The 27,854-nt window shown below is 34.4% G+C and overlaps 1 protein-coding gene and 1 non-coding gene across 4 annotated transcripts in view; both read left to right on the top strand.

Moving 5' to 3' along the window:
- Positions 1-27,854, top strand: part of AP1G1 (adaptor related protein complex 1 subunit gamma 1) — a 71,658-nt gene that overhangs the window by 35,639 nt on the left and 8,165 nt on the right. For 2 of the 3 annotated variants that reach the window (XM_046681774.1, XM_046681775.1), the window contains exons 4-22: positions 1,373-1,514; positions 3,161-3,257; positions 4,431-4,507; positions 5,348-5,356; positions 7,683-7,778; positions 8,250-8,330; positions 8,532-8,630; positions 11,330-11,385; positions 12,521-12,634; positions 15,072-15,212; positions 15,948-16,002; positions 19,373-19,495; positions 19,682-19,771; positions 20,346-20,473; positions 21,722-21,826; positions 22,510-22,651; positions 22,846-22,972; positions 26,749-26,856; positions 26,975-27,135. In XM_046681774.1, coding sequence (XP_046537730.1) covers positions 1,373-1,514; positions 3,161-3,257; positions 4,431-4,507; positions 5,348-5,356; positions 7,683-7,778; positions 8,250-8,330; positions 8,532-8,630; positions 11,330-11,385; positions 12,521-12,634; positions 15,072-15,212; positions 15,948-16,002; positions 19,373-19,495; positions 19,682-19,771; positions 20,346-20,473; positions 21,722-21,826; positions 22,510-22,651; positions 22,846-22,972; positions 26,749-26,856; positions 26,975-27,135 — 1,951 coding nt within the window. The remainder of the gene's footprint in view (positions 1-1,372; positions 1,515-3,160; positions 3,258-4,430; positions 4,508-5,347; positions 5,357-7,682; positions 7,779-8,249; positions 8,331-8,531; positions 8,631-11,329; positions 11,386-12,520; positions 12,635-15,071; positions 15,213-15,947; positions 16,003-19,372; positions 19,496-19,681; positions 19,772-20,345; positions 20,474-21,721; positions 21,827-22,509; positions 22,652-22,845; positions 22,973-26,748; positions 26,857-26,974; positions 27,136-27,854) is intronic. The other variant, XM_046681776.1, reaches the window with a different exon arrangement.
- LOC124251645 (small nucleolar RNA SNORD71) lies at positions 12,919-13,004 on the top strand. Its single transcript, XR_006891836.1, has one exon. It is a non-coding gene; the product is annotated as a small nucleolar RNA SNORD71 (small nucleolar RNA).

The following is a 27,854-nucleotide window of genomic DNA, read 5'->3' on the forward strand; positions in this document are numbered from 1 at the left end:
AGTGTGTGATAGTGAATACAATGACTACTAGTACGCTTTGGTGCCACTGCCCTAATTTTTGCTAATGTACCAGTAGTTTTTTCCCACCATTGCTTTTGCACCATCAATGCAAATATTAGTATGGTTGACAAATAACGAATTAGTATTGTGAAAATAGTTTGGATCTCATGGACTCTCTGAAACAGTCTTGGGGACTTCTAGAGATCTGTTAACCACACTTTGAGAACCGCTGCACTAAAGGATACTAAAATGCTTTTAAAGCTGGTAGAAGTAGCGTAACTTATAATACTTCAGCTTCTGAGTGTAAAAGTTGACTATAATATATGGATGAGTTTACTGGTTCAAGCTTTTAACATTTCACCTTTTGCTGAAGGTGTACTTCCTGACTGGTTTGGAAATAATTTTGTACAATAATCAATGCCTGTTAGAAATAGGATTTTGTGTATCTGGATCACCAGATAGTGAGCCTCTCTATAAATATCTAACTTAGTTGAAGGTATTTTAAATAGCTAATTTTTTTAGTTAGTATTTTTTCCCTTCTTTTGAATAAATAAAAGTGTAAAAATTAACGTAACATGAAGGTTAATACTGTGCCATAAGATCAAAGGTTTCAGAGTGTTTCTGTTGTGATGTTTAATTTGTCTTAAGTGCTCTAGCAGTAGAGATTGTGTTTTCTGATGTTTTTAAAAAAAGATTTTGGTTAATGTATATCTTCCTCTTTTTTTGTAGTTAGTAGAACATATTACAAATCTTTTAGGGGGCTGGCCCCGTGGCCAAGTGGTTAAGTTCGCGTGCTCTGCTTTGGCGGCCCAGGGTTTTGCTGGTTTGGATCCTGGGCATGGACGTGGCACCACTCATCAGGCCACGCTGAGGCGGCCTCCTACATGCCACAACTAGAAGAACCCACAACTAAAATATACAGCTATGTACTGGGGGGATTTGGGGAGAAAAAGCAGGGGAAAAAAAAGATTGGCAACAGTTGTTAGCTCAGGTGCCAATCTTAGAAAATAAAAATCTTTTAAAGATACAATTATGCTTCATATTGCTATCATTACTAGTTTTTAGTTTCAATGGTTTGTTGAGTTTTCTAAAGTGGGTTGTCTTTATTGTCCAACAGATAACGTGTTGTCCAATTTCTGTTGCTTTGGTATCTGGAAACATTGGGTTGTAAGCCTATTAGGAGGGACTGTCAGTTTACTGTATTGATAATATGTAATAAAGTTAGAATAAACTTTTTTTGCAACAAATAATCCTATTATTTTTCTTATTGGAGAAATCGTGAATCATTCTGAGCACCTCATTAGATTGTGAAGCTTCTTCATGGGGAGCACCAGGCAGAGTGTGTTCATTTTCACCTTCTTTTCTTTTGCAGTGATCTTAACCACAGCACGCAGTATGTGCAGGGTCTAGCACTTTGTACCCTCGGCTGCATGGGCTCCTCAGAGATGTGCAGAGATCTTGCAGGAGAGGTAGAGAAACTCCTGAAAACCTCCAACTCTTACTTAAGAAAAAAGGTAACTTTTAATGAAACCAAATGTCTGTCTTTGGATTAGGGAGTATTATGGAGATGAGAAGGCAAATTATTCATTGTTGAAAGCTTTGATGATAATATAACATATCTTTCTTTGTGCGGTAAATGTATTTTTAATGATTGTATATGAGTCAAGTGTTTATAAATCAAAATCTATTTTTTGTACTAATTTTAGAGAGCTTTTTTTGAATTAACTCTCCAATTGATAAGTCATTGTGAACTCTTTAATTCTTCTCTTTATTCATCTTTTTGCAAGGCAATGATTTATAAACACATGTTACTCGATATCCTAGATGGCATACCTAATTACTTCCTAAATTACCTGATTCTAGACAGTATTAAGACAAAGTAATAATTAACAGATCTTTACAAATTTTACTTTTATCCTAATTATTAGTGCCCATGCCTTTGTATTAGGGCCTTTGAATCTCTGGAAGTGCAGTTCCATTGGGACCTAGATAATTATTAGAGAATGATCTAGAACACACTTTCTAAAATTGGTGTGTCTAAATGGAATAGTAATGGAAGAATTGGTGTGTCTAAATGGAATAGTAATGGAAGACAATGATCTTATTCTCTATCTGCTTTTATTTATTGCTATAAACATTTTATTTTATGTCCTTGAACCCTAAAGCCTTCTTAAACAAAAGGTATAAAATTTAGAATTCCAAGAAGTGAGCACATGCTATCCTCTGGTTAGCATTTATGGTACCTCTATATTAAATGGTCTCTGTCCCTCTATGTTAACAGTGTGAGACAGAGACATTGAAAGGGCCAAGCTCTTTTCCAGGATCATATACTTTAATGATAGCTGCAGCCCAAAGCCAGTCCTTTCTCTTAAAGGATATGAAAGCTGCTCTTGTTCAGAAAGTATATTATTTAATTAAATAAAACATTCGTGCAGATTAAGAGAAAAGTCATTTTTTCTCCAAATAGAACATGGGAAGAATTAGCTGAAATCTTTTCTTATTAATGTATCTAAACTTGCATGGTATTCAACTCCAACAAATAGTAGTTATGCTTACTTTGCAGGGGAGTAACAAAAATTAATCTTTGAATGTACCTTTCTTTCCAGTGAACAAGCTAAGACCATCTTTTCTTTAGTAGAGACTAGCTACGTAGCTTACAAATGATTCTCTTGATGTCCTCAGAGAGTGCATTGAGGAAGGTATAGGTATTATTAAAAGTAACAGCAGGTTTAAGCATCTGCAGTATACATCTTTGAATTGCATGATGTTTTTATAAAACTTTTTGATCATCTTAGAAGAATGATTATCACAGATGGAAGTCTTTATTTTTTACTTTGCCAAAACTCCACATGAGTTATATTTAACTTGTTTGATAAAGTCATGTTAACCATGGTCTAGTCTAAAAAGTTTTTGTCCACATATTTAGCAATATGTGAACAAAGGGACAGGTGAGCTAGAGGTTCTCATTAATGCGATTAATAGTATAAATTGGAAAGCCCTAACCAGTTAATAAATAATAAATCTGATATCTAACTTCATTCTTCCTTATTTTTCTAGTAGATCAACTGGTTGATAATGTTTTTTGTTGTTTTTATAAGACTGTTTTATAAGCCTTGACTTAATTGAAATAAATCTTTTGTCCTTTTTATTTTTTTTATAGGCAGCACTATGTGCTGTTCATGTCATCAGGAAGGTTCCTGAACTTATGGAGATGTTTTTACCAGCAACAAAAAATTTATTGAATGAAAAGAACCATGGTAATGTGATTTGGATGCACTGATGAAGTACTGAGGGAGCAAGGGAAGGAGACAGGCTTAGGCAGTGTTGGCCTCTGTCTCAGCGCAGTGGACTTGGCTTTCTGTGGTACTTAGATACTTTTCCAGAAAAGGGCTGATCTGTCTTCTACTCTCATATCCTAGTTTTCTGATTAGAGATTGATTCCTTAATAATGAACTTGTTTTTCATCTCTAGTCCTCTTTTACTGTATTAAAAGTACTCTATTCAGTTACAAAAATTCAGTGCAATGTACAAATGATCCTAGCCTTGATTTTCACGTATAAAACCTTTTGATTTCTTGACTATTTTATAATAGAAGAAAAATTATTTCTTTATTGCCTTCTGGTAAGAGCGTAAGATTTATGAACATTTTTTTAGGTTACGTGTAACAGGAATTTGTACTGGGAACTCAGATATATTTATATAACACTTGGAGAGAAATTCAATGGAATGTGGCTATTCTTTCCCAAACATTTTATTCTTATTTTGAAGTCAGTGAAACAAGTTTTGAGTAAAGAAAATTCATGTGTCCTAAATGCTAAGAGAAAAAAAATGGTAAGATATATTTAATTTGATTAATTCAGTCCTGTGTCTAGAAGGCTCAAAATATACTTGAACAAATGAATGTTAGGGCACTTATTTATTATTTAGTGAAAACTATTGTGAGATTCTTTTTACTCTGGAACAAGCAAATTCACTTTGTCATCCACAGTTACCTTGGAGTTTTCATACATTTTATCTGGAAATTTAAAATCCTGTTAAGATTTTTGCTTCTCAAATTATCTATCAGAACGCAGCTAAGAGCTTATTGATAAAGTGTGGAGCAGATGATACCTAGCTTATACTGACTGTGAGCATGTTTTAATGGATCTTCTCAGATGGAGAGACATATGTATTGGTTGTAATTTTTTAGCAATTATTTTGGTCACATAATTTAAAATCTTCTGATTTGACTGACTTGACCAGTTATTAAATCAGCAAGCATCTGTTAAATACCTTCTTTGTATTCACCTCAATGCTTAGATTCTTTGGGAGATTAAAAAGCAAAAGTGGCAACTATCCTTTTGGAATTGACCTTCAGAACTCAAAGCCCTGTTCTATGAGGTTGAATAATATAGCCTCAATTTTAGTTTTCATTTGCTCTTTTCTTTCAGGTGTCCTTCACACGTCTGTAGTCCTCCTCACAGAAATGTGTGAGCGAAGCCCAGACATGCTTGCACATTTCAGAAAGGTAAGTGCCATTCTGTATGCCTAAGCCTTTCTTGATTGAAAAATAATTTTCCTGAAAAGTACATGTTTTTCTCACTTATGAATTTTCTTTTGAAAGGAAGCTATGGAGCTGAATAAAGGACTTACCCAGCCCTGCTGTGTAGTAGGGCTGGAAGCCAGATTCAGGCTTATAAGAGCTGGCAATAGTACAGTGTTTTCCCTTTCATAATAGAAGTCTTCTCTCATTGTTGGCAGACAGTAATCTCTCATGTGATTTATCTCCTGTTTTCACATTGAAGTCAGGAAATGTAACCTGAGGTCAAATTACAAACAGGAATTGTGTTTGTGTATATGTTTTTTTTTTTTTTAAGGCAGGTAGTTTCTTTTAATTTCCATTTTTTTTAAGGTGAGAACTCCAAACTGAAGTTTGCCATTACTTTTACGTAACACAGGGTCCCCCACTGTTCGTTTTAGGCTGTTGACTCCTGTGAAGGAAGTCCCTAGCTTTCTTAAGTCCCTCCCTCCCTCTCTTTCTTATAGCATTCTAAAGTGGAAATTTTTGTTTTTTCCACTTACTTTTAGAAGGAAATAGTAAGGAGAACTCAGAGAAAGACTGTTCTTTGGGTAGTTATGTACATTTAATTCCTTTTATAGAGGGCAGTTCACTCCATAAACGGGGCTTACTTTGTACTTTAGATCTAATGAGGTTCTAATAGCAGTTCTTTTTGGGTTTTTTTTCCCCCCTTAGATGTTCATGTCTTGATTAAATTATTGTAAAATAGTATGAGACCCGTATCTGTCCCTAATGCTTGCTTTATATGTTTTGTTCCTGTTGTCTGTTTGGAATCCTGCTGTATGTTAGAATGAAAAGGTAAGAATTAACCCTCTTTTAGATGGTGCATGCTGATGTTAGGTCCTTAGTAGCTTTTGTGTATCCATCCACAAATGTGGCTTTTAAAAATATACTAATGCTGAAGCTGTGCTTAATACTGTTATTTGTTCTAGCACTTTTGGCTAACTCCCTAGTCCAGTTTTTGTCTTGTCTCTTAAACTCCTTACTCCAGAGTCAGCCTTGGATTTCAGTTGCAGCCTTTCCTGAATTGTAAGCCTCCTTCTCTGCCTTTCCTTTATCTTCCTTCACTTGAGAAACTTTGAGCAGTTTCCCAGTGGCTTTGGTGATAGCAATTCCAGGTCACTTTGGAGCCTTGACACAAAACACTGCTTCTTTTTGAAGTAGATGTTTTAGAGTCATATGTGAGTAACCTCATACTTTAAAAAGCTCCATGTGTTCTTCTGAGCTTTCAGTTCAGACTAGAGCTTTTATTTCCCTCTTATCTGCACTTAATCTTACCAGAAGTTTTAGAATATTAAAAGGATTTTGAGGTAGAGTGGGTAGGCATCAACTGATTTTCATGGCTGCACCCTTTCCGTTTGTCATCTTATTTTGTTTGTCTTGTCATCAGTTTTAGTAATTTGCATTTTTGTCTGAAAAATAAAACTGGGTTCCAAGAATTTGTATGCTGAACACTTAGACGTTTGTGCTTTTCGTCCCAGGGTGATCTTATGTGATGTGCTGGTCTTTTGGCAGTGAATAAAACAGTTTCTAAATTTAGTAGCCCAAGGAAAAAGGACTTCTCCAAGAAATAAACTAGATTAAAAAAATCATTAGGCATATATATAGTACAAAAAAGTAGGCCATTGGGAGGTTTGCAAGGTGAGCCACTTTTTGTGCAGAGCTTGGTAACTAGATGATCCTGGTTTGATTATATTTTAAAGAACTTTGTAAAATTATATTATTCATACCTCTAATATAAATCGACCCACAGCTGACAGGTTTAATGAGGATTCTGTTTAGAATTTACATGTCTCTACGGCTTAGATTTGTTTTAATCTTGGAATTGTTCAGATTAGATTTTTGTTTATGTAACTTATGAATCACTTAATTCTGAAGTGTTATGGCCAAACTTATTTAAATTCACAAAGACTATGTTCTCGTGTATTTAGAAGTGCCCTTAGTGTTGTGAATGTCTTGAGTACATACCTTGGGCATAGCTTGGCTTTTATTTCAATCTCAACCTCCTTTTAGAGTTGGGGAATAGGGAGATGACAGTGTCTGAATACAATGAGAAAAAAATGATTGAGTTGTAGCAAAATTGGGGCCGTTCTGATTACTTCCAAAAGAGGTGTGATTCAGTTCACTTTGGACACTTCTTAATTTTATGTGTTTAGAGTTGTTTATATAACTACGTTGAGTTTTTAGTTGGAGACTGGAAAATTTCCTATTATGGCAAACATTTTGGAGTAGGGTTTTAATATTAAGTGACTGATCAACGAAATGAAATGAATGATAATATTTAAAGCATCTTTAAGTTCAGCTTGGCAGTAAAATTGCCTCTACTATGTGTTGTGACACTAATGGACAAAGTAGGGGAAAGACAAGAAGGGAATTCTGACCATAAGGAATATACAGTTTCATAAGTAAGATAAGACAAGAAAACATGCAACAAATCAGTTTGTATAATGTAGTGCCAAAATTAAATTTTACCGAAAATTGTGTCATGAGTTAAGAAAAAGGAAAGGAAATTATTCATGGCCTTGGTATCTTCTTAAGGTGAAAGATAATAATTTTTCTTGTCTTTTCCACTTGGTCAATGTTAGAGGCTTTTGCATTCCCTGTTCTTTGTTGGAAAAGGACATAACTAGCCCTATCTTAAGAGAATTTTTTTCTCTGAGATAGTATGTTTTAAAACCAAAATTTTAATAAGATCCACCAGTATTTTTGGTATGATAATGTTTTACATCCAAATGTTTGAATGGATAAAAACTGAACATGTTTGTGCCACCTAGGCCTGTCAAGTTGTGTAAAAGTACATATGCAGTATGTCCCATAGGCAGAATCTGTTTTATTTGGTTCCCATAGGCTTTCTGACCTACTGTTATTTGTTATATCTTTGCATATATAACTCTGGAGTAAAAAAGTATAATTTGTTTTTAATTCAGATATAATACATATTCCTTCTTGAGTTTTTGGCCTAAACACTTCTAAGTTATATTTATCTAACATCAACAGTATGTTGTATCAATAGAATTTACTTGGACTCAGACCCTTGCACTCTTTTTCTAAGCCAATTACCTGCCTATTTATGAGAAATTCTTTGATGTTCACTGTTTTTTTGACGCATCTGTCTTCCCTGCAGCTTGTGCCCCAATTAGTTCGTATTCTAAAGAACCTCATCATGTCCGGATATTCACCAGAACATGATGTTTCTGGTATCAGTGACCCCTTTTTGCAGGTGAGGTTGAAAGAAAGTTTCAAATAAATGATATATGAATTTAATACCTTTGAAATAGATCATTTCTTTCTTGTTAAGTTGGTGTCTGATAGAAATTTGGTAGTTAATTGATTAAACTAATTACATGAATGAATAGTAATACAATTCTGTATTTTATTAGATTAATAGAGTAAAATTAGTCGTAATAGTCAAAATTATGTACTACATAGAGACTTATCAATATAATATATCTCCACAGCTGGCAGTATCCTTTAGCTATGGAGTGGCAAAGTATGGGTTGTCTAATAACTTCATTAAGATGTAGAAACATATATAACTTCTCTAAAGATAATGTTTAAAATTCTTCTGTTTGAATTTTGACCATTTCTAGTGGCATCTAAGACTTCGTTTAAGTTATTTGAATTTCATACCAAGCAAAGTTCCTTTGTGCCAGATTTAATCTGTTGTCATTTCTCATATTTTGCACATTAGGTACGAATTTTGCGGTTATTAAGAATTTTAGGACGAAATGATGATGACTCAAGTGAAGCTATGAATGATATATTAGCACAGGTGAGTAGACCAGGCTTGTATTATTTTGAATATTCATTGTGGTTTAGCAGGCAGTAGAATGACTGTGATTATGTGGAGCAATTTTTATTTGTATTTCCTCATTGGTGGCTATAATCAGTCACAAAATATCTCTTGTTACCTCTGGATACTGTTTGGAAGCATTATTTTATCACTTATGTACTGCCCTCTGTGTCTTTTCAGGTTGCCACTAATACAGAGACTAGTAAAAATGTAGGAAATGCTATTCTTTATGAAACGGTTTTGACTATCATGGATATTAAGTCAGAGAGTGGACTGCGAGTAAGTCTTTTTAAATTTTCTCCCTAAACTTTTCATTTAGAATAATTGGCTTGGACTTTAGTACTTTGGAAGTGAATTCCATTTGGAGATTAACTTTCAGAAAGAATGATGCAGAATGTATAATGCTGTATTTTTGGTATCTGAAGTATCACTCCCTCCCATACAAGGCTTACTATTGATTATAATAAAATTTGGAAGATCTTAGGTATAGTTGGATATATAGACATTGTTGAGTGAAGGAATCATTTCAGAATAAGCTTTCACTAGAGCCACAATTTGAGTTGTACTCATTGCTTCAAACAAGACATCATGTTTGACTTCATTTATTCTTCTTAAATATTTGTTTTTATTTAATAAATAAACATATAAAATAAAAAACTCCGACAATACAAAAGGTACATAGCGAAGAAAATGTCTGCCTGTAGCTTTCATGTGTAGACTGTCAATTCTTCCTTAGTGGGAAATACTGTTATCATTTTCTAATGTATTTTTTCAGAGATGTTTTATCTATATTTAAATGTCTGTACATGTCTATTTCTTGTCCAATTTTAAAAGCTTTTTATTTGAAATAGTTTTAGATGTGTAGAGAAGTTGTAAAAATAGTTGAGTTGCCATATACTCTTCACTCAGATTCCCCTAATGTAAACATCTTATATAAGTATAGTGTAATTATCAAAACTAAGAAATTAATATTGGTACCATACCATTAACTAAATTATAGACTTTATTCAGATTTCATCCATTTTTCTATTAGTCTCCTTTTTCTGTTTCAGGAGCCAATCCTTGATCTCACATTGCATTTAATTGTCATGTCTCCTTAGTCTCCTCCAGTCTGTGACACTTTATCCACCTTTCCTTGCCTTTCATGACTTTGACACTTTTGAAGAGTACTGATCAGTTACTTTATAGAATGTTCCTCAATTTGGCTCTGTCTGGTATTTTCTTGTGATTAGATTGAAGTTATGTTTTTTTTGGTGAGACTACCACAGAAGTGATGTACCCTTCTCAGTATCATATCAGGAGGTACATACTGTCTGTCTCACTGCTGGTGAGATTAACCTTGGTCATTTGATTAAGGTGGTGTCTGCTGTGTCTTTCTACTCTAAAGTTGTTATTTTTCCCTATGTAATTAAAAATATTTTGGGGGAGACGCTTTGAGACGATGCAAATATCCTGTTTTCCTCAGACTTTTTGCCCACTGATTTTAGTATGTATCAAAGGATCTTGTCTACAACAGTTACTAGGGTGGTGTTCTAATGATACTTTGCTATTTTCTTCATTTTTTTCTTATTAAATAATTGGAATTCTTCCATAGGGAAGAATTCTCCTTCATGAATTTATTTATTCTTTTAATCATTTATTAACATAAGAATTGCCAGCCCATAGTCTTGTAAGAAACAAATTTACTAACTACAGTACAGTATTTGTGTATAGTTCTTTTTGTCTTTAACACTACAATATCCAAATAACAACCAAAGTAACTTAGGTTAGTTCTTTTCCTCTCCTCATCTTTCAGACAAAATGGTAACATAGCATATATATTGTCCTGCACTTTACTTTTTTCGCCTAACATTATCTTGGAGCTAGGCCATATTCACATGTAGAGACCATTGTCATTTTATTTTTATTTATTTTTGGTGAGGGTTGTTGGCCCTGAGCTAACACCTGTTACCAGTCTTCCTCTTTTGTTGCTTAAGGAAGTGTGGCCCTGAGTTAACATCTGTGCCCATCTTCCTCTATTTTTTGTATGTGGGTTGCTACCACGGCATGGCTTGATGAGTGGTGTAGGTCCATGCGCAGCATCTGAACCTGAGAACCTAGGCTGCCGAAACAGAGTGCACCGAATTTGACTACTGCGCCACCAGGCTGGCCCTGACCATTCTCATTTTTTTAAAAAAAACTCTCATAGAACATACGTAACATAAAATTTACCATTTTAAACATTTTTAAGTCTGTAGTGGCTCACTGGCATTAAGTACATTCATGTTGTTGTGCTACCAACACCATCATTTATCTTCAGAACTTTTTTGTCTTTCCAAACTGAAACTCTGCCCATTAAACAGTAATTCCCCGTTATCCCCTACCCCCAACCCCTGGCAACCACCCTTCTACTTTCTGTCTCTATGCATTTGACTACACTAGGTACCTCATATAAGTGGAAGCATATGGTATTCGTATGATATTTCTCCTTTTGTGTCCAGCTTATTTGATTTAGCATAATGTCTTCTATTCATCCATGTTGTAACATAAGTCAGAATTCACTCTTTTTAATGGCTGTATAATATTCCGTTGTATGGGTGTGCCATAGTATATTTAGCAAATTTGCCATTAATAGAGACTTAGGATGTCTCCTATCATTTGTGATTACAGATAGTGCTGCAGTAGATTTTTGTGTATATGTACAAGTATGTTTGTCAGATAAATTCCTTGAAGTGGCATCGTTGAAGGAGAAGATATATTTTCATTTTGAATATTTATAGTTATTGTCAGATTTCCCTCCAAAGAGGCTGTACCAATATTATTCTTTCACTAACAATATAAAAACTTTAAAATATAATCTTCCAGTAATTACTTTTGAAATAGGATATGATTTTTTACTCCTTTAAATCGTTTGTACCCATCAGAGGCCAGGAAGTGATCCTTAAACAATATAAATATTTAATTTTCCTAGATTTTTAACCTATGCTGTTTTTCTTTAGGTCCTAGCCATAAATATCCTGGGTCGTTTCTTATTGAACAATGACAAGAATATTAGGTAAGTCAACTGAAAAATGTCTTGCATTTTGGTATTACAAATTCAGTGTTTTCAAGAGTGGCTTTGCTCAAGATCACATGTGTATTAAGTGACGTATCTAGAAGTTCAACTCAGGATTTCTGTTTTTAGTCTGGTCTTAAAACTACTGTTTGTTAAGAATTTGAGGATTTACTTCATGGCTTAATTTTTACTCCTATTTATTACTATAAATCAGGAGTCAGCAAACTTTTTCTGTAAAGGACTAGATGGTCAGTATTTTAGGCTCTGTTGGTGTTAAGGTCCCTGTGGCAACTACTCAACTTTGCCTCTTGGCATGAAGGAAGCCATAGACTATGTATGTAAGGAATGTGGCTGTGTTCTTATAAAAATTGATTTATAAAACTAGATAGCAGAGAGCTGGACTTTTGCAGGTAGGCTATAGTTTACTGCCCCCTGCTCTAAATTAAGAAGAAAAATACAGCGTCAGGTTGCAAATCTTGGAATGTGTTTGTGAATTCCAGTTAGTTTTTTAAAGTAGATGAATTTATCACTATTATCTTTTATTTTGTTACTTTCTCTTATGTAGTATATCCTGCTTCCCTTTTTTTCTCTTTCAATCAGGAGAAAATTTTCTTTCTTATCATGTCAAGCATGAAAAAAATGTGGAAATAATCATTGTGGTACCCTGAATTGTCTTCTCCTTCCAAAAGAATTTTTAAATAATTGGATCTTAAACTCAAATTTTTGTAGGGGCAGTTTTGGTACCAGTATCAAATAAAAGAGAAAATATAAATAATAAAATTGAAATTATTCCCTCTTGCATTTGAAGCTAAGGCCTGAAAAGGCACACTATATCCTTATTTTGTTGTACTATTTGGAAGAGTTTGAAAGAATTGAGTCAATCGACTTTAGAAATTTAAATGGACTTTAACCATGAACGCAAATCTAAATACAGGGCTTCTCCTGGTTGCCACTATAGATTATAGTGTCTTTTATTCCTTTAAAATGTTGCCATTATACTTAGTCTTTTCTTTTAAATGTTTAAAAACGTATGCTTTCCCTTAGTCATTCGACTTTTTTTGGTCATTGTTTAGGCAAAGAGCTATCCTGAATTTTACATTTTAATTCTGTTCTTCTGCAACTTTGTTTCATCCAGATACGTAGCTCTGACATCTTTGTTGAAGACTGTGCAGACAGATCATAATGCCGTGCAGAGGCACAGAAGCACTATTGTGGACTGTCTAAAAGATTTGGATGTCTCAATAAAACGGTAACAGATTGTTGATAGTTCTCTGCCCCTGCCATCTGATAACTTCGTAATAGTTTTGAAAGTGAGGATGTTGACATTTATGTTTTTAAACATCATTTTCACGGGTGAACTCTCTGCTGAGTAAATTCTTTTTTTAGAAAGGATTGGCAGAGAGAAGTTTTGGTCAACTAAGGAGGCCAATAAAGAATACTTTAGCGCACACTGAAGTTATCCTTGGTTCTTTGACAAATAAAACAGATGTAGATAAGCTGGGCAAAAGTTTATTTAACAAAAGTACTGTGCTTTGTGTGTTGGAGGATGAAAATATGGAGTGATCCATCGGCTAAGTGTTTTATCACGATGCTGAAACTCAAACTGCTGACAGCACACGTTTTCTCACAGTACTTATGCCCCAAGCTACTAGAGGCAACCATGTTTCTTAGAACAGTGCATCTAGGAATGACTTTTAGGCAGCAGATAGCACTTGGAAAAGGCATAAATTTTTTTCCTTGATGAAGTAACTCTTCTGGTTCTCCTCTGAAAAGAACTGTAGGTGTTTGTGAAACCTAGCTATAGCTGGCCTTAATGACCTTTTGGCTGTATGTTCAAATCCAGCACAAATTAGATTTGAAGTGATCTCTGAAACCATTCATTTAATAAACATTTGTTGATATTGAGTTCCTTTTATTTGTAGAGAACAGGTGCTAAGTACTTGGACAATCTAAAGATAAGACCTAGACTTAGTAACAATAACTTCTACATAGTGCTTTGCAAAAGGTTTATGAGCACCCTTTCGGTTGGTTCTCAGAACAAGCCAGTTAGAGAGACTAGGCAATCACTTCTATCTTCAGCTAACAGATTACTTAAAATGGAGTCCCAAAGGAATCAAATGACTTACTCTAAACCTTACCCCTTGTACAGGGGCAGACCTGGAAATGGAAATCAGGCGTTATGGCTCCTATTGTGTTGTTTCTCTGTAGCTTGTTGCTCGATTTTGCATTTCAAAATAGAACCTGTGTCTCTTTGACAGGCTGTATAGCAGTAATAGCTCAGACTCTGGAGCCAGACTGACTCATTTCACATCCTGGCTCTGCCCTTAATAGACTTGGTCTGGTTATTTAACTTTTTAGTTCCTCAGTTGTCCCATATGTAAAATGCAGATACGAGAGCACCCATTTCATAGGGCTATGCAGGATTAACTGCATATTAAGTAATAATTAAGTAAAGTACTTAAGTAGTGCGTAAGAATTAGCTCCTGTTGTGTTTCCATAAGGATTGAATTTTTGTTGCTTGTAAATTAGCTAAGATGAAAGTATTTTCTACTTATTAAATTGGTATTTGTGAAAGTCAGTTTATATGCCATGTTTGAAATTATGGACCAAATATAAAAAGATGCATATAGCAACCTTATAACTTTTGTGTGTTAAACATTGCCATTTTTGCGTTGGTTGCCAAATTTGATTGGCAGTTAGAGAAACTTTTATTTGCTCTCATAGCATATGTCCTTTTTCCTTTTCATAGCCCTCATTCTCTCTTTCAGTTTTTCCCCCCAGCTTTATTGAGATATAATTGACGTATAACATTGTGTATGTTTAAGGTGTACAGTGTGTTGCTTTAATACAGTTGTATATTGCAAAATGATTATCATCATCCATTAGTTAACACCTGCATTGATCACATAATTACCATTTCTTTTTTGTAGTGAGAGCATTTAAGATCTACTCTCTTAGCAACTTTCAAATTTATAATATAGTATTATTAACTTTAATCACTGTTCTATACATTAGATCCCCAGAAATTATTCATCTTCTAGCTGGAAGTTTGTACACTCTGACCCACATCTCCCCTTCTCCCCGGCCCCAGACCCTGTAACCACCATTCCAGTTTCTGTTTCTATGTGTTAGCTTTTTTAACTTCCATATATGAGTGATATGATACAGTATTTGTCTTTCTCTGTTTGACTTATTTCACTTAGCATAGTGCCCTCACAGTTTGTTTTTATTCTAATTTTCCAAATAGCTTTTGATGTAAACTATGATACATCATCTTTGGATGAAAGTGGCTGTAATAAAAGTGACTTTATCACATTTTTAAGGAATAATGGAGAGAGAGATCATTGAGTAATAATTTTGTTTCCTCTCTTTGTGACCCTTTTTAGGTGTTCTAAATTTCAGTTTTGTAGAATAGACTATTGAACCCTAACTACCTTTTTGGTCATTAGTAGTGTATCTCTTAGGAATATTTGAAGAAAAATGTTGAATGAAGATTCAAAATATTAAACCTAACTTTGATAACTTTGGTTGTGTCACCTGTGAAGATTGGGATCATAAGATTGTGTGAAGACATTAACACATCTGCCAGTGCTTGGTGTTCAGAGAGAACACACCTAGGTCTTTGTTTCATTCCTACTGTAAATGTCATAACTGTTTTTTGTTTTGTTTTGTTTTCCCTCTGCAAGGCGTGCGATGGAATTGAGTTTTGCCCTGGTAAATGGGAATAATATCCGAGGCATGATGAAGGAATTACTTTATTTTCTGGATTCATGTGAACCAGAATTTAAAGCAGACTGTGCATCTGGAATCTTTCTTGCTGCAGAAAAGTAAGATTTAATATTTACCTTTACTGGTAAAAGATTCTTGAAATTTTTAAAAACATCTTTAAAATATGGGGAAAATGTTATAAACATGTTTAAAACATGTAACATTTATTTCATACTCCCAATTAGAAATTAGCTTTGAGAAGGCTACTATAGCTAACATTTAAATATGCTAAGACCAAAAAAAAAAAATCCTACTTTTATAAAGTCTCCTCCTATGTCTGTTCTTTAACCTCTTATCTATGATGCCTTTTTTTATGAAGAGAATCGAAAATTTACAGCATCTGAGTTGTGGTTCTGTGTAAAACTTTAGGAAGAAGTACCTCAAGATTTTGGTGGTATGGTTATGTCTCCACTTTCCACTGTGAATTTAAGGGAATGAGTTCCTTGTCCTGGTGTTGCCTGTGTCCAGGAAGAGTCCTTTTCTTCGAAGTTTCTTCTTTATCCTCTCTGGCCCTGACTTTATGATTTATTTTCTGAGAAACTGGAGACAGAGTACCATTTCTCAGTTTGGCAGCTCCTATTGCATTATTCTGTGAAACATCTGAGTTTGACAATATGCCATTTCATCACCCTTTTAAATGGGGATTGCTGCTAGATTTGAAGGTGAAATGTCTCCAAATATAATCATTTAACCAATGAACCTAAAAAAGACTGTAGGCAGGATTTTTGAAAGTCACTGAGCACAGTATAGTTTACAGATTCCAGTTTTTTCACCTGGTGCCATTATTTTCTCAGGTATGCACCTTCCAAACGGTGGCATATAGACACAATTATGCGTGTTCTGACTACGGTAAGTAGCTCTTTTTAGTCAATATACACTAAGGCTGGATGTGCTGATTAAGGCAGACAGAGCCCTTGTTCTCATGAAGCTTATGTTGTAGTGGGGAAGAAAGGAAATTCATGGGGAAATATGTACTGTACTGTCAGGCAAGGCAAAATGCTATGAGAAACTCTAAAGCAGCATGAGGGACTATAATGATGCCAGAAGAGGATGGGATATGGGGCAATGGGCCAAGTATTTTAGGTAGAGTAGTTGGAGCAGGTCACTCAGGAGGTAAAATCTGAGTAGAGAACTTAGTGAAATGAGGAGCCACACAAAGATTTGGGGGAAGGGTATACTAATCTGAGGGATCAGCAGGTGTTGCAAAGACCTTAGGTAGCAACAAGCTTGGTCTGCTTGGAGAGCAACAGGAAGGCAAGCAAAGCCAGTAGAGTGAGAGACAGAGAACAGTAGGATTGATGCAGGGGCTAGATTATATAGGGCCTCACAGGAGTTTGGATTTTATTTTGAATATGATAGGAAGCCATTGGAAGATTTTGAATGACTGGATTTAAAATTACAGTTTTATAAGATGTTCTTTCTTTGGTAGTCTTCCAGAATTTTGGAGCTTGTCTGTTTATCATTCAATTAATAGGGACTAGAGATTTAAGAGTAAAAATGAAGGTATAGTGGCATATAAAGAAAATGTAACTATATATGTCTAATTATGTTACCAGAAGTACATACCATAAAGAAAAACATTCAGAAATTTGACCACAATAAAATTTAAAACTTACATAGCAAAAGGAAAAAAATCTACAAAGTTAAAAGGCAAATGACAAGTAGGGGAAAAACATTGTAACATATGACAGCATTTTAATATTTTTATTCTATAAATAATTTACAGTTAATAGGAAAAATCAAGCACTCTAATGGAAAAATTAGCATTCGAGCAGTCAGTTCACAAAAGAAGAAAGAAATGACTGGTTAACATTGATAAAATACCCTCACTAATAAAGAAATATTAAATAAAATAAAAGGGGTATAATTTTTCACATTACTTTCTAGTCTAATTCCTAGTATTAGTTAGAAAATAGATAGGTAGTCCTCTTCACTTTATGTGGGTATAAATAGTGCCATCTTTCCAGAGCACAGTTTAGTAGCATGTAGCAAATATCTTAGTTTATGTTTTTTAATTCATTAATTCAAGTTTGGGACTTTATCTTGGAAGAATAAAAGGACAAATGTACAAAATGTGTCTACAAAAATGTTCATCCCAGTCTCGTTTATAATAGAGGAAAACTGGAAACAACTAGAAGTCTCCAAATGGGCATTGGTTAAGTAAATATGAAACATCTGTAGGAAGGAATGATACCATTAAAATTGTGATATATATGTGGCTGTAGAATTCTTTCTGTGATGTATTAGTTTTGTAGTTTACCTACAATGAATTAATTTTGTGAAAGTTTAAATGTTCTTAACAATGGAGAAATTATATTCTAACAAAAGATGTGAATCAAGACACACTTCTTAAGTTTTTGTTAATCTCAAAAGAGAAAAATTAGCACTCCTCAAGAAAAATGTTTATCAAAATTCAAAACCATTTTTTTAGTGCTCCTGCTTTTCATCCTTCCAGTTGACTTATATTCTCTTATGCACATATGATTTTTCTTCTTTAGCCTGTTGATATGCTGGATTACATTAATTGATTTTTGATTGTTGAACCAGCCTTCCATACCTGGAATAAATCCCACATGGTTGTGGTATAGAGTTCTTTTTATACATTGTTGTATTTGATTTGCTAGTATTTTTAAAGGATTTTTGTGTCTATATTCATGAGAGATATTGGTCTATAGTTTTCTCTTCCTGATGTTTTGATCCGTGTGTTATTTAGTATTGTGTTCTTTAATCTCTAATTATTTTGAGATTTGTCGGCTATGTTTGTGTTACTGATTTCTGGTTTAATTCCATATGATTTCTATTCTAAAATTTAAGGTATTTATGGCCCAGAATGTGGTCTGTCTTGGTGAATGTTCCATGTGAGCTTGAGAGGAATGTGCATTTTGCTGTTGTTGGATGAAGTAGTCTGTAAATATCAATTAGATTGTGTTGTTGCTTTCTCTTAGTGAAAACACTCTGCTTTCTCCCATTATTGAAGAAATGTAAATATCTATGTCACATCACAAATTACCTGCTTTTTAGCTTCTCTCCTTTCCTTTTCCACCATTTTCCCAAACTTCTCCCTCTGTCTTTATGTTTTTTAACAGAAGTAGGTATCCCAATCACCTGGGAATTTTTCTTTTTCTTTTTTTCTTTTTCCTTTCCAAAGTGCACATGGTTAGGCCTGCTTTCAGTCTTGTAAATCAGATCTGTTCTTCTGTCCAGTAATGGGATATTTACCAGGGTGGGTTGATATTAGGCATAGGTTCCACTGTTTGTATATCCTGTGCAGCCTGGTTGTCATAATGCTCTGACAAGGCCACATCTAGTTTCCTCGTAGGTTAAATAGCTTTACTTTGTTCCATGGTTGAACTAGATTTCACTAGTCAAGAAGACATTGAAGAGACCAGGTTAAAAAGAAATGTGGATAATTAAATAACAAAATATTTCCCATTCCCAGGACTAATGGTTGGTCCTGTAATATTTGTAAACTCTAGTCTTTAAAGGGCAGTGTGATGTTTTAAATAAACTCAAGTTTTCAAAAAGCTGCTATTTAATTCTTACCTTTTTTAAGATGTCCTTTTGAACTGCTTGTGTACACTCCCCTCACCATCCCCCAAAGTAACATGATTACTATTGCTAGCCCATATGAATTTGACATTGCTGTTGGAGAGTTGTGGGAAGGGAGAGTTTGTTGTAATTAAATTTCCAGTGAATGTACGTCTTAAATTTTTGAAATCTTAGGCCTTATCTGTTTTGAGTAGAAAAAGTCTTTCTTGAAATTTTAAACCTTTATATTTTACTTTTATTTTGGATAAAGAGAATATTTTATTTTTTTTATAAAATTAAAAAACTTAGAATTTTCCTTTAAATAAGTAAGACTTTGAAGTTGAGCTGCTTATGAACCTGAGAATTGGAATCAACTTTATCTTTGGGGGTGTTTTGTAGTATAGTGATGCATCACTTAACAATGGGGATATGTTCTGAGAACAGTGTCGTTAGGCTATTTTGTTGTTATGTGAACATCATAGAGTGTACTTACACAAACCTAGATGGTGTAGCCATACCTAGGCTATCTGACCAATCCCGTGGGACCATTATTGTAAATGCAGTCTGTCATTGACTGAAATGTCGTTATGGGATGTGTGACTGTAGTCCCCTTTTAACAACAACAATAGTAGTTAACATTTGTTATCATTACTCTGTGTTTCTGGGGGTAACTGTCTGCATTTCCTTTTAGGCAGGAAGCTATGTTCGTGATGATGCAGTCCCCAACTTGATCCAGTTAATAACCAATAGTGTGGAGATGCATGCCTATACTGTCCAGCGCTTGTACAAAGCAATTCTTGGTGATTATTCTCAAGTAAGTATTTCATTTGTCTTTTTTTCTACTTTAGAGGGGAAATTATACTTTATTATCCTGGTATGTCCTTATTACTAACACTGTAGATGTGCCTCAGTTTTGACGTTTATGATTAGATGACCTATGATTTGCGTTAATCCTTGCAAAGATTGAAGTCCTTGACAAACGGTGACTTTCTTTTGACAGCAACCTTTGGTACAAGTAGCTGCATGGTGTATAGGTGAATATGGAGATCTTCTAGTATCTGGCCAATGTGAAGAGGAAGAGCCTATTCAGGTACCCCTTGTCACTCTTGGCTAAGGACAGGAAAATATCATGTTTTTGGTTATAAGAGGGTAGTGTTTAATGAAAAGTTAAGGTTGATTCCTTCAAAACCTTTTAAAGAAGTATTGAGAAATCTGCCAGTTTTTGAGGTAGAAGCTTAGGATCCACTCCCCACCCCATCAGACTGAATTATATTGTTTCTCTTATCACTGGCTGATTTAAACAGGAAGAATGGAGACATGTATCCCTGATTCCATTTGCTCATTAAAGGACTGGCTTTAGGAGAAATTGTGGCAACAGTGTTTGAACTCTATGTGTCTTTTTCTTTCTTCCTTACTTCTGCCTCTTGAAGCGATAATATGCCTCTCAGCCCCCAAGGGGTGTTTTTTACTCTTTTTTACCTACCCTCTTACCTGCTTCTGGTTGGTGGAGCAGCTTGGACAGTTACCCTGGCAAAACACAGATTGTGTTAAAAGCTTTAATAGAGTTGGTAGATTTTCTTTCTGGTGGCATCCTGTGACTTGATATCAGATTTATATATTTATTGTTACAATACATTCCATATTGTCTTTGTTTTCCTCCCCAGGTAACAGAAGATGAAGTGTTGGATATTTTAGAAAGTGTCCTAATCTCTAATATGTCCACCTCTGTGACACGAGGTTATGCCCTCACTGCCATTATGAAGCTTTCTACTCGATTCACCTGTACTGTAAAGTGAGTATGGAGAAGAAGTAGGGTGAACACGTTATTTTGTAATTTTAAAAAACTTTTTATTATGGAAAATTTCAAAGACGAAAGTAGAGAGAACAGTAAAATGAATTGCGTATACCTCTTATTCCACAATGGCAATTATTAATTCATGGTTAATTCTTATTTCATCTATACTTTGCTCCCTTTCATCTCCCAGCCCACCATTGATTATTTTGAAAAAATATGTTTTGAAAATCAGATTTCTAATGCCTTTTTTCTTCTTTTTTTAATATCACTAATAAACAGTTAAATTTTATTTACTTATGATTATTTTTTAATTAAATTTATTTTTTTAATGTAGTAACATTGTTCATAACATTATATAAAATTCAGGTGTACATTGTAATGTATTTTGAGTTCTGTTTAGATTACATCATGTTCACCACCCACACTAATTATAGTCCATCATCACACATGTGTACGTAATCACCCCTTTCGTCCTCCTCCCGCCCCCCCTGCCTCTGGTAACCACTAATCCAATCTCTGTTGCTATGTGTGTGTTTGTTGTTGTTTTTATCTTCTACTTCTCCTTTTTCTTTTTAAAGTTGAGAGGTTATTTCCCCAATTAAGGGTTCTGGTTTATTATAATATTTTGAAATGTCTAAATAGAAAGAAAATCCTGAGAGTTTTGGTGTTTAAATCTATAAATTCTGCTCTTTACTATTTCGAATAAAAGTCAGTTCTTGAATCAATTTCCCAGCCAACTATATTTAAGACGAACTTAGTTTTCCCAGACTTTCTGCTCTGCTTTTTAATGTAAGGCCTTGTGAAAAATGGTATTTTTGACTCACTCTTCAGATTGCGAACTAGAAGAATTTGGTGTCAGATTATGACCCTTTGTTGATAGAACCCTGATGCTGTGACCATTTTGTTGATAAAAGCTTATTTTAAAGTTATTAAAGAGAATGAACAGTATCAATTTCTTTTATAGCAAATTAATAATTGGTACCTTTGTCTAGCAAATTTTAGAGTATGGGATGTTTGACAGACAAAAATGTAGCATTCCAATTAGAATATAATGGTATATGAATGTGTTGAGGTGTAAATTGGATGAATGAAGATAAAGGAAGGTGTTTGAAAAATTATGTAAATTAAGAAAAGATAATTACTTCAAAGTTTTAACCAGGAAACTCTGGTTTATACATTATTCTTTCTGCTTTTTTATGAACTTTCTTTTGGGTACTTGAATTTGTTTGTCATTTTATCCCAAAGCCGAATTAAGAAAGTGGTTTCCATCTATGGAAGCAGCATTGATGTGGAACTCCAGCAGAGGGCAGTAGAATATAACGCACTTTTTAAGAAATATGACCATATGAGGTAAGCAAAAGAAATGAAGCAATGCATGTGCCTCTTAGCGTCCTGAGCAAATTGTCATGATGATCCATAAAGGAGATTCATTCTTCATGCTTTATCAACTGGACTTCACAACCCTATTTAGTTCTAACTGCTTGGCTGCTTCTGTTTTGTCCATCTTTTATTCTGCCTAGCCTCTAAAGAAATAAGTTAACTGTGTTCTTTCATTCCCCTTCTCCCTTTTCTTTTGGTAAGGAAAGTTTGCTTCATTTTCCATTTTATTTGGTTAAAAAGTGGGAGTTGAATTTTTTCAAGGGAATCTCATTCAAGTATCATTACTATTAACATTTTGTTGCATGTCATCCTTTTTTCCCCCTTCTTCTGTTATGCAGTATCCTCTTGATTGGAGACCGTTAATATGTGCTGATTTACCTTTCTTTCATTCCAATTTCTCTACCACTGAGAAATCCCAATCTCTTAGGGTTTAGATGGACAGTTTGTCCATTCAGAGTTTCTTGCCCGCCCTTAATCCAGCCAAGAATTTAGGTCATGTATTCTTGTAATCCACCTTCTATTTTAGTGTGTGTGTTGGGGGATGGGGAGGGGAGATAGCTCTCCATGTTTGGCTCCAATATAGTTGCAGTGATTATTTTGGGTAGGGAATCTAGGTTAACTGCCTAGAATTTAACCACTTCAGATTCTTCTAGGTCTGCCCTGCTTGAGAGAATGCCTGTCATGGAAAAAGTGACCACGAATGGCCCTACTGAGATTGTGCAGACAAATGGGGAGACAGAACCAGCTCCACTAGAGACCAAACCACCACCCTCTGGGCCACAGCCCACAAGCCAGGTAGCTTTTCACTTGCTTATCTGGGGTCCTGATGATCCTACAGTTCCTTATAACCTATCTCTTAGCTGATTCCCTTCAGTGTTCCTGGATTGATTGATGGTTCTCTTCCTTATTTATAAGTGTTGAAAGAACATTCCATTAGATGTAGATTAGACCAATGACTAATCAACTGAAATATTAATTTTTTTGTTTAGGCCAATGATTTATTGGATTTGTTGGGAGGAAATGATATAACACCTGTTATTCCAACTGCACCTACAAGCAAACCAGCTTCTGCTGGTGGAGAACTTCTTGATTTGCTGGGGGACATCAACCTTACAGGTGAGGCCAGACTGGAGTTATTTAATGCTTGGATAGGGATAAAGGCCTTGGGGAAAAACTACACTGAACATAGACACATGATTCAATTGAAGATGGGAGACACTAAGTGAGAAGCAAGACTAGAATCTTCACAACATCTGGGATATAAGCTGCTATAGTAACAGTGCTCTTGAGATAATTCCTAGGGGTTCCTTAAAGTCCAATTTTTAATTTTGGGAGAATAAATTACTCATAGTATTTTAAAATAGAAAGGACTTTCTCTTTCAGGCTAGAAAAGAAGTATATCCCAAGTCACCTCTGCTTTTAGTAGTGTCCCAAGATACTACTTTTTCTAGGTTTCTTTCTACTCATGGTTGGTTTTCAAGAGCTATGACCATTTGTGGAGAATGGAGAGATATTAACCTACTATTTCCCTCCCTCCCTCCCTTCTCTTCTCCTTTCCTCCCTCCCTATTATTAAAGCAATGGAAAGAGAAAATCATCCATAATTATAATATTCAAACATAACTTTTCATTTGGGAATATTTTTTCTTATCTTTGTTTATGGAGTAGACATTTGTAATTGATATGTTCAGCATTATAAACCCCTGAGTCCAAGAGTATCGCTGTAGGATATTATTTCTATCTTAAGTGATTTCTTTGAAAGTATAATGGAGTGTCACAGCATACATGACCTCAAGTAGAAAACAGCCGTAGGATGAGGATTTTGGGTGGTCATATAAACTGGCTATCACAGGCTAAATGATTTTTTCCTTACACAGCAGCCTTCCAGAGCTTATGGTTTATATCTGTGTCTTAACAAAATTTCAAAATGTTACTTCCTATGTACTTTTGAGTCATTCACAGATAGTCTATTCAAATCTTCAGATGCCAAAAGCTATACTGGATATACGGAAAAGCAGAAACAATACAAACCCCATAGTTAAAACTTAGTGTATAGATGATATGCTTTACTTAACATACTCACATTTCCATGTTAGTACATAGTCTTCACAATTATACTTTAAATGGTTGTCTAACATTTCATCAATAAGTTTACACCATTATTTACTCACTTCCTTACTATTGAGCATTTTTGTTTGCGTCCAGATTTTTCTTATAATAACTAATGCTTCAACAAATATCGTTATATCAATTTGTCCTTATTTTGGTTTACTTTCTTAGGCTAAGTTACTTAGTCTTTCTGAATCTGTTTACGATAAGGATGATAAATACTTACCTCAGAGGATATTTGTGAGGAAAGGGGCTTATTCAGTGCATGCATGGCACATAGTAGACACTTGGTAAATGTTATTTACCTTATCCTCAATGTATATGGCCACCAGTTTCACTATATGGTCATGAGTATTTTGTATTATCATTTTAAAAAAGCGCTAACAGATGAAAGATTGTCCTTGTTATTTTGTTAATTTTTATTTTTTCAATCACAGGAAATGTTTCATATTTATCCACCTATTTGCATTATACTTGAATTTCCTTTTTGCACATTCCTTTTGTATCCCTAACTCATTTATCATGAGGTCTTAATGTTTTTTGTTCTTACTTTCTTGTTTTCCCAGTGTTATATCAAAAAGCAAAATGATAAAATGTTAAAAATTTTCTTTTCCTTATTCATAATGTGTTTTAAATGCATTTTTCCATTTTTGTTACATTTTTAAGTTAAAAATTTTTGAGTTCTAGATTCTTTAAGCCAGTATTACAGTTATATCCTAATGCTTAGTAATTTAAATCAGTGGGAATTAGGAAATTAGCATGTGCTTTTAGAGGAATTGGAGCAGTGAGTTTCTGTTGTTTCCCAAAACCACCTATTGTACCTTTACAGGAGAAAAAAGCTAAAATTTGAGGGAGTTAGGGACCCATATCTTACCTATATATCTTGGATAGTCTCTGATTTTCCGTAGGAACACATTTCTAAAATTGTTTTGTAAATAAGAATTATGAGAAAATTACTAGATTAGGTTTATAAAAACTAGGAGACCTATATGAATATTTCTTTGTGTACTTCATTGGTAATCTGTGTGCACATTCTGTGGTGTTCACATTTGTTTTAGCTTCTTGTGTTTTGCTTAGCCATCTGTATTTCTACCTTCCTTGCTAATTTTTAGTATGTTTTTTTCTAGTTTGTATATTTTCTTTTAAAAGATATTTCAACCTTTATTTTGTTATTGTTTTTTAAAATGATGTACTTTCAGTTAATTTCCATAGGTAGTTTGAAATCTGTTTAAGTATAAAATGCATTCTCTTTATTTTGCTGAATTTTCTTATGCCTCTTCTTAGAATCCTGATTTCTCTCAGTTCCTGGTCATGTTCTATCACTTGCCCTCTATTGTATGATCTTCAACTTGTTCTTATTTGGAAGGATAAAATAAAAATGGTAATCTGGTGATTTCTTCCCTCCACTCCATACCATCCCTCTCTAGAGTGTGTGTGTTAAAATTTTGTTATGCAATATTTAACATCTATAAAATTCAATAAATGGCTTGATCTACTTAGCTTGTAAAATAAAATATTATTCTAAGAGTTGACATCCCATGTGTACTTTTCCCTCGTCTCCTTCCCTCTTGATCCCAGAGGTAACTACTGTCTATCCCAGAGCAGTATTTAGCTTTGGTTTGTTTGCATTCCTGTGCATTTCTTGATATAGTGTATAGTATTGTTTTGCCAATTTTTACCTTTTTAGAAATGATATCCAACTGCGTGTCCTTTTGTACCTTGCTTTTTTGCTAAACAATGTATTTGTGAGAATAATCTATGTTAAGTGTGTTTCTGTTGTATATGTATAGTATTTTATTTTGTCAGTGTACCATAGTTTACTTATCCATTATTTTGATGATAGACATTTTGATTGTTTCTAGTAGTTCACTGTTAGAAACTACCTTGCAATGCACACTTTTTGTTCGTGTCTCCCTGTGTACATATATGCAAGAATTAAAAGCATTCTTAAGAAAGGCATTGGTTCTCAGCTGGGGGAGATTTTGCCCACCAGGTGCTGGCAGTATCTGGAGATATTTTCGGTTGTCGCAACTGGGAGGATGCTATTATTATTTAATGGCTGGAAGCCAGGGGTGCTGCTAAACATCCTACAGTGCACAAGACAGCCCCCCACAACAAAGAATCATCTAGCCTAAAATTTTATTAGTTTTGAAGTTGAGGAACTTTAGTTTAGGGGTATATTCGTGTTCGGCTCTACTATTGCCACCTTGTTCTCCAGTTTGGTGTGGTACCAGTTTATGGTCCTGTGACAGAGGTTTGGGAGTCTCCATTGCTCCATATTCTTACTGGTATCTGGTATTATCAGACATTGAAATTTTCACCATTCTGATGGATGTGAAGTAGTATCTCATTGTGGTTTTAAGTGCTGTTTTCCTCATTGCTGGTAAGATTGAGTATCTCTTTTCATAAGATGCCCTTTTCATTCATGTTCCCTCTTCTGTGAACTTCTTGTTTATATCTCTTACCGCTTTTAAATTGGGTTTTTTTCTTATTGATTTCTAGAAGATATTTATAGTTCTAGATACCCATCCATTTGTTATTTTGTAGCAAACATTTTCTCCTGCCTGTGGTCTATTTTTTTTTATAGTATTTTTTACTGAACAGAAGTTATTCATTTTAAAGTGTGTGAATTTTTCTTTCTTTCTCTTTATGGTTTATGCTTTATGCGTCCTATTTTTGGAATCCTTCCCTTAAGCTGAGATCATAATAATTTTCTCCTGTTTTTTCTCGGTGAGCTTTGTCATGCTGGCTAAGACTGACTTAATGTTGGAATGTTTCGTTTAGGTGCTCCAGCTGCTGCTCCTGCCCCTGCCTCAGTCCCACAGATATCACAGCCCCCTTTCTTGTTGGATGGGCTTTCATCACAGCCGCTCTTCAATGACATTGCTACAGGTATGATTACTAGTGTTGTCATCATTAGAGCAACAAGGTAGTTATTGAAAAAAGCAAATAATAATTCTGCAAGCATTAGACTGTCTACAATTAGACTGATTTTCCTGTGCTTTCCCAGGCATCCCCTCCATCACAGCATACAGTAAGAATGGCTTGAAGATAGAGTTCACCTTTGAACGGTCAAATACCAACCCTAGTGTCACAGTGATAACGATACAGGCCTCCAACAGCACAGAGCTTGACATGACGGACTTTGTTTTCCAGGCTGCAGTACCAAAGGTACTATAATATCTTCTTTGCCTTTTTCCCTTGATTAAAAATTGGCTGATTTGTTTTCATGCATTCAGTAAGGGATATATATAAAATTAAATTTATAGATTTAACCCAAACTAACAACAGTGTAGCTATTATGGTTCATTGAAGCATGTGATTTTTAGTGAATACTTTTTACTTGATCATAAATATTCTTACAGTTAGTATTATAGGATAAAGAAAGGACATTCTAATAGTAGTGAGAGAGCAGAATTCTACAAGATGGTTTGTTAATGCTAAGGACATTGAGGATAGGTTGGGGTTCAGTAATACAGTGGTAAAGACAAAAAATCAAATTCTAACATGGAATTAAAGTTAATTAAGATGAAGGACTTTATCAATTTGGTATTCTGGTCTAGTCACTGGATCAGAATAAAAAGTTTTTATCTCTTGATATATAAATGAGAGAAACATTCCTTCATTAACATCTAGTTTACTATTGATACAGTGACTACTTGTTTTCATAAATTGAAGTTTTGTTAATACCAAATCTTAGTTTAGGGAGTGTTTATGTCCATCTTTAAATAATGAAAAGTTTTGAATAAAGAAAAATTTAGAATGAAGAGTGGGCAAAATTTTTCTGTGAAAGACAAGATAGTAAGTATTTCAGGCTCCATGGTCTCTGTTGCATCTACTCATTTCTGCTGTTAGAGTGCAAAAACAGCCATAGACAGTATGTAAATGAA

Source organism: Equus quagga, chromosome 13, assembly GCF_021613505.1.
Source record: "Equus quagga isolate Etosha38 chromosome 13, UCLA_HA_Equagga_1.0, whole genome shotgun sequence".
In the NCBI taxonomy this organism is placed as follows: Eukaryota; Metazoa; Chordata; class Mammalia; order Perissodactyla; family Equidae; genus Equus; species Equus quagga.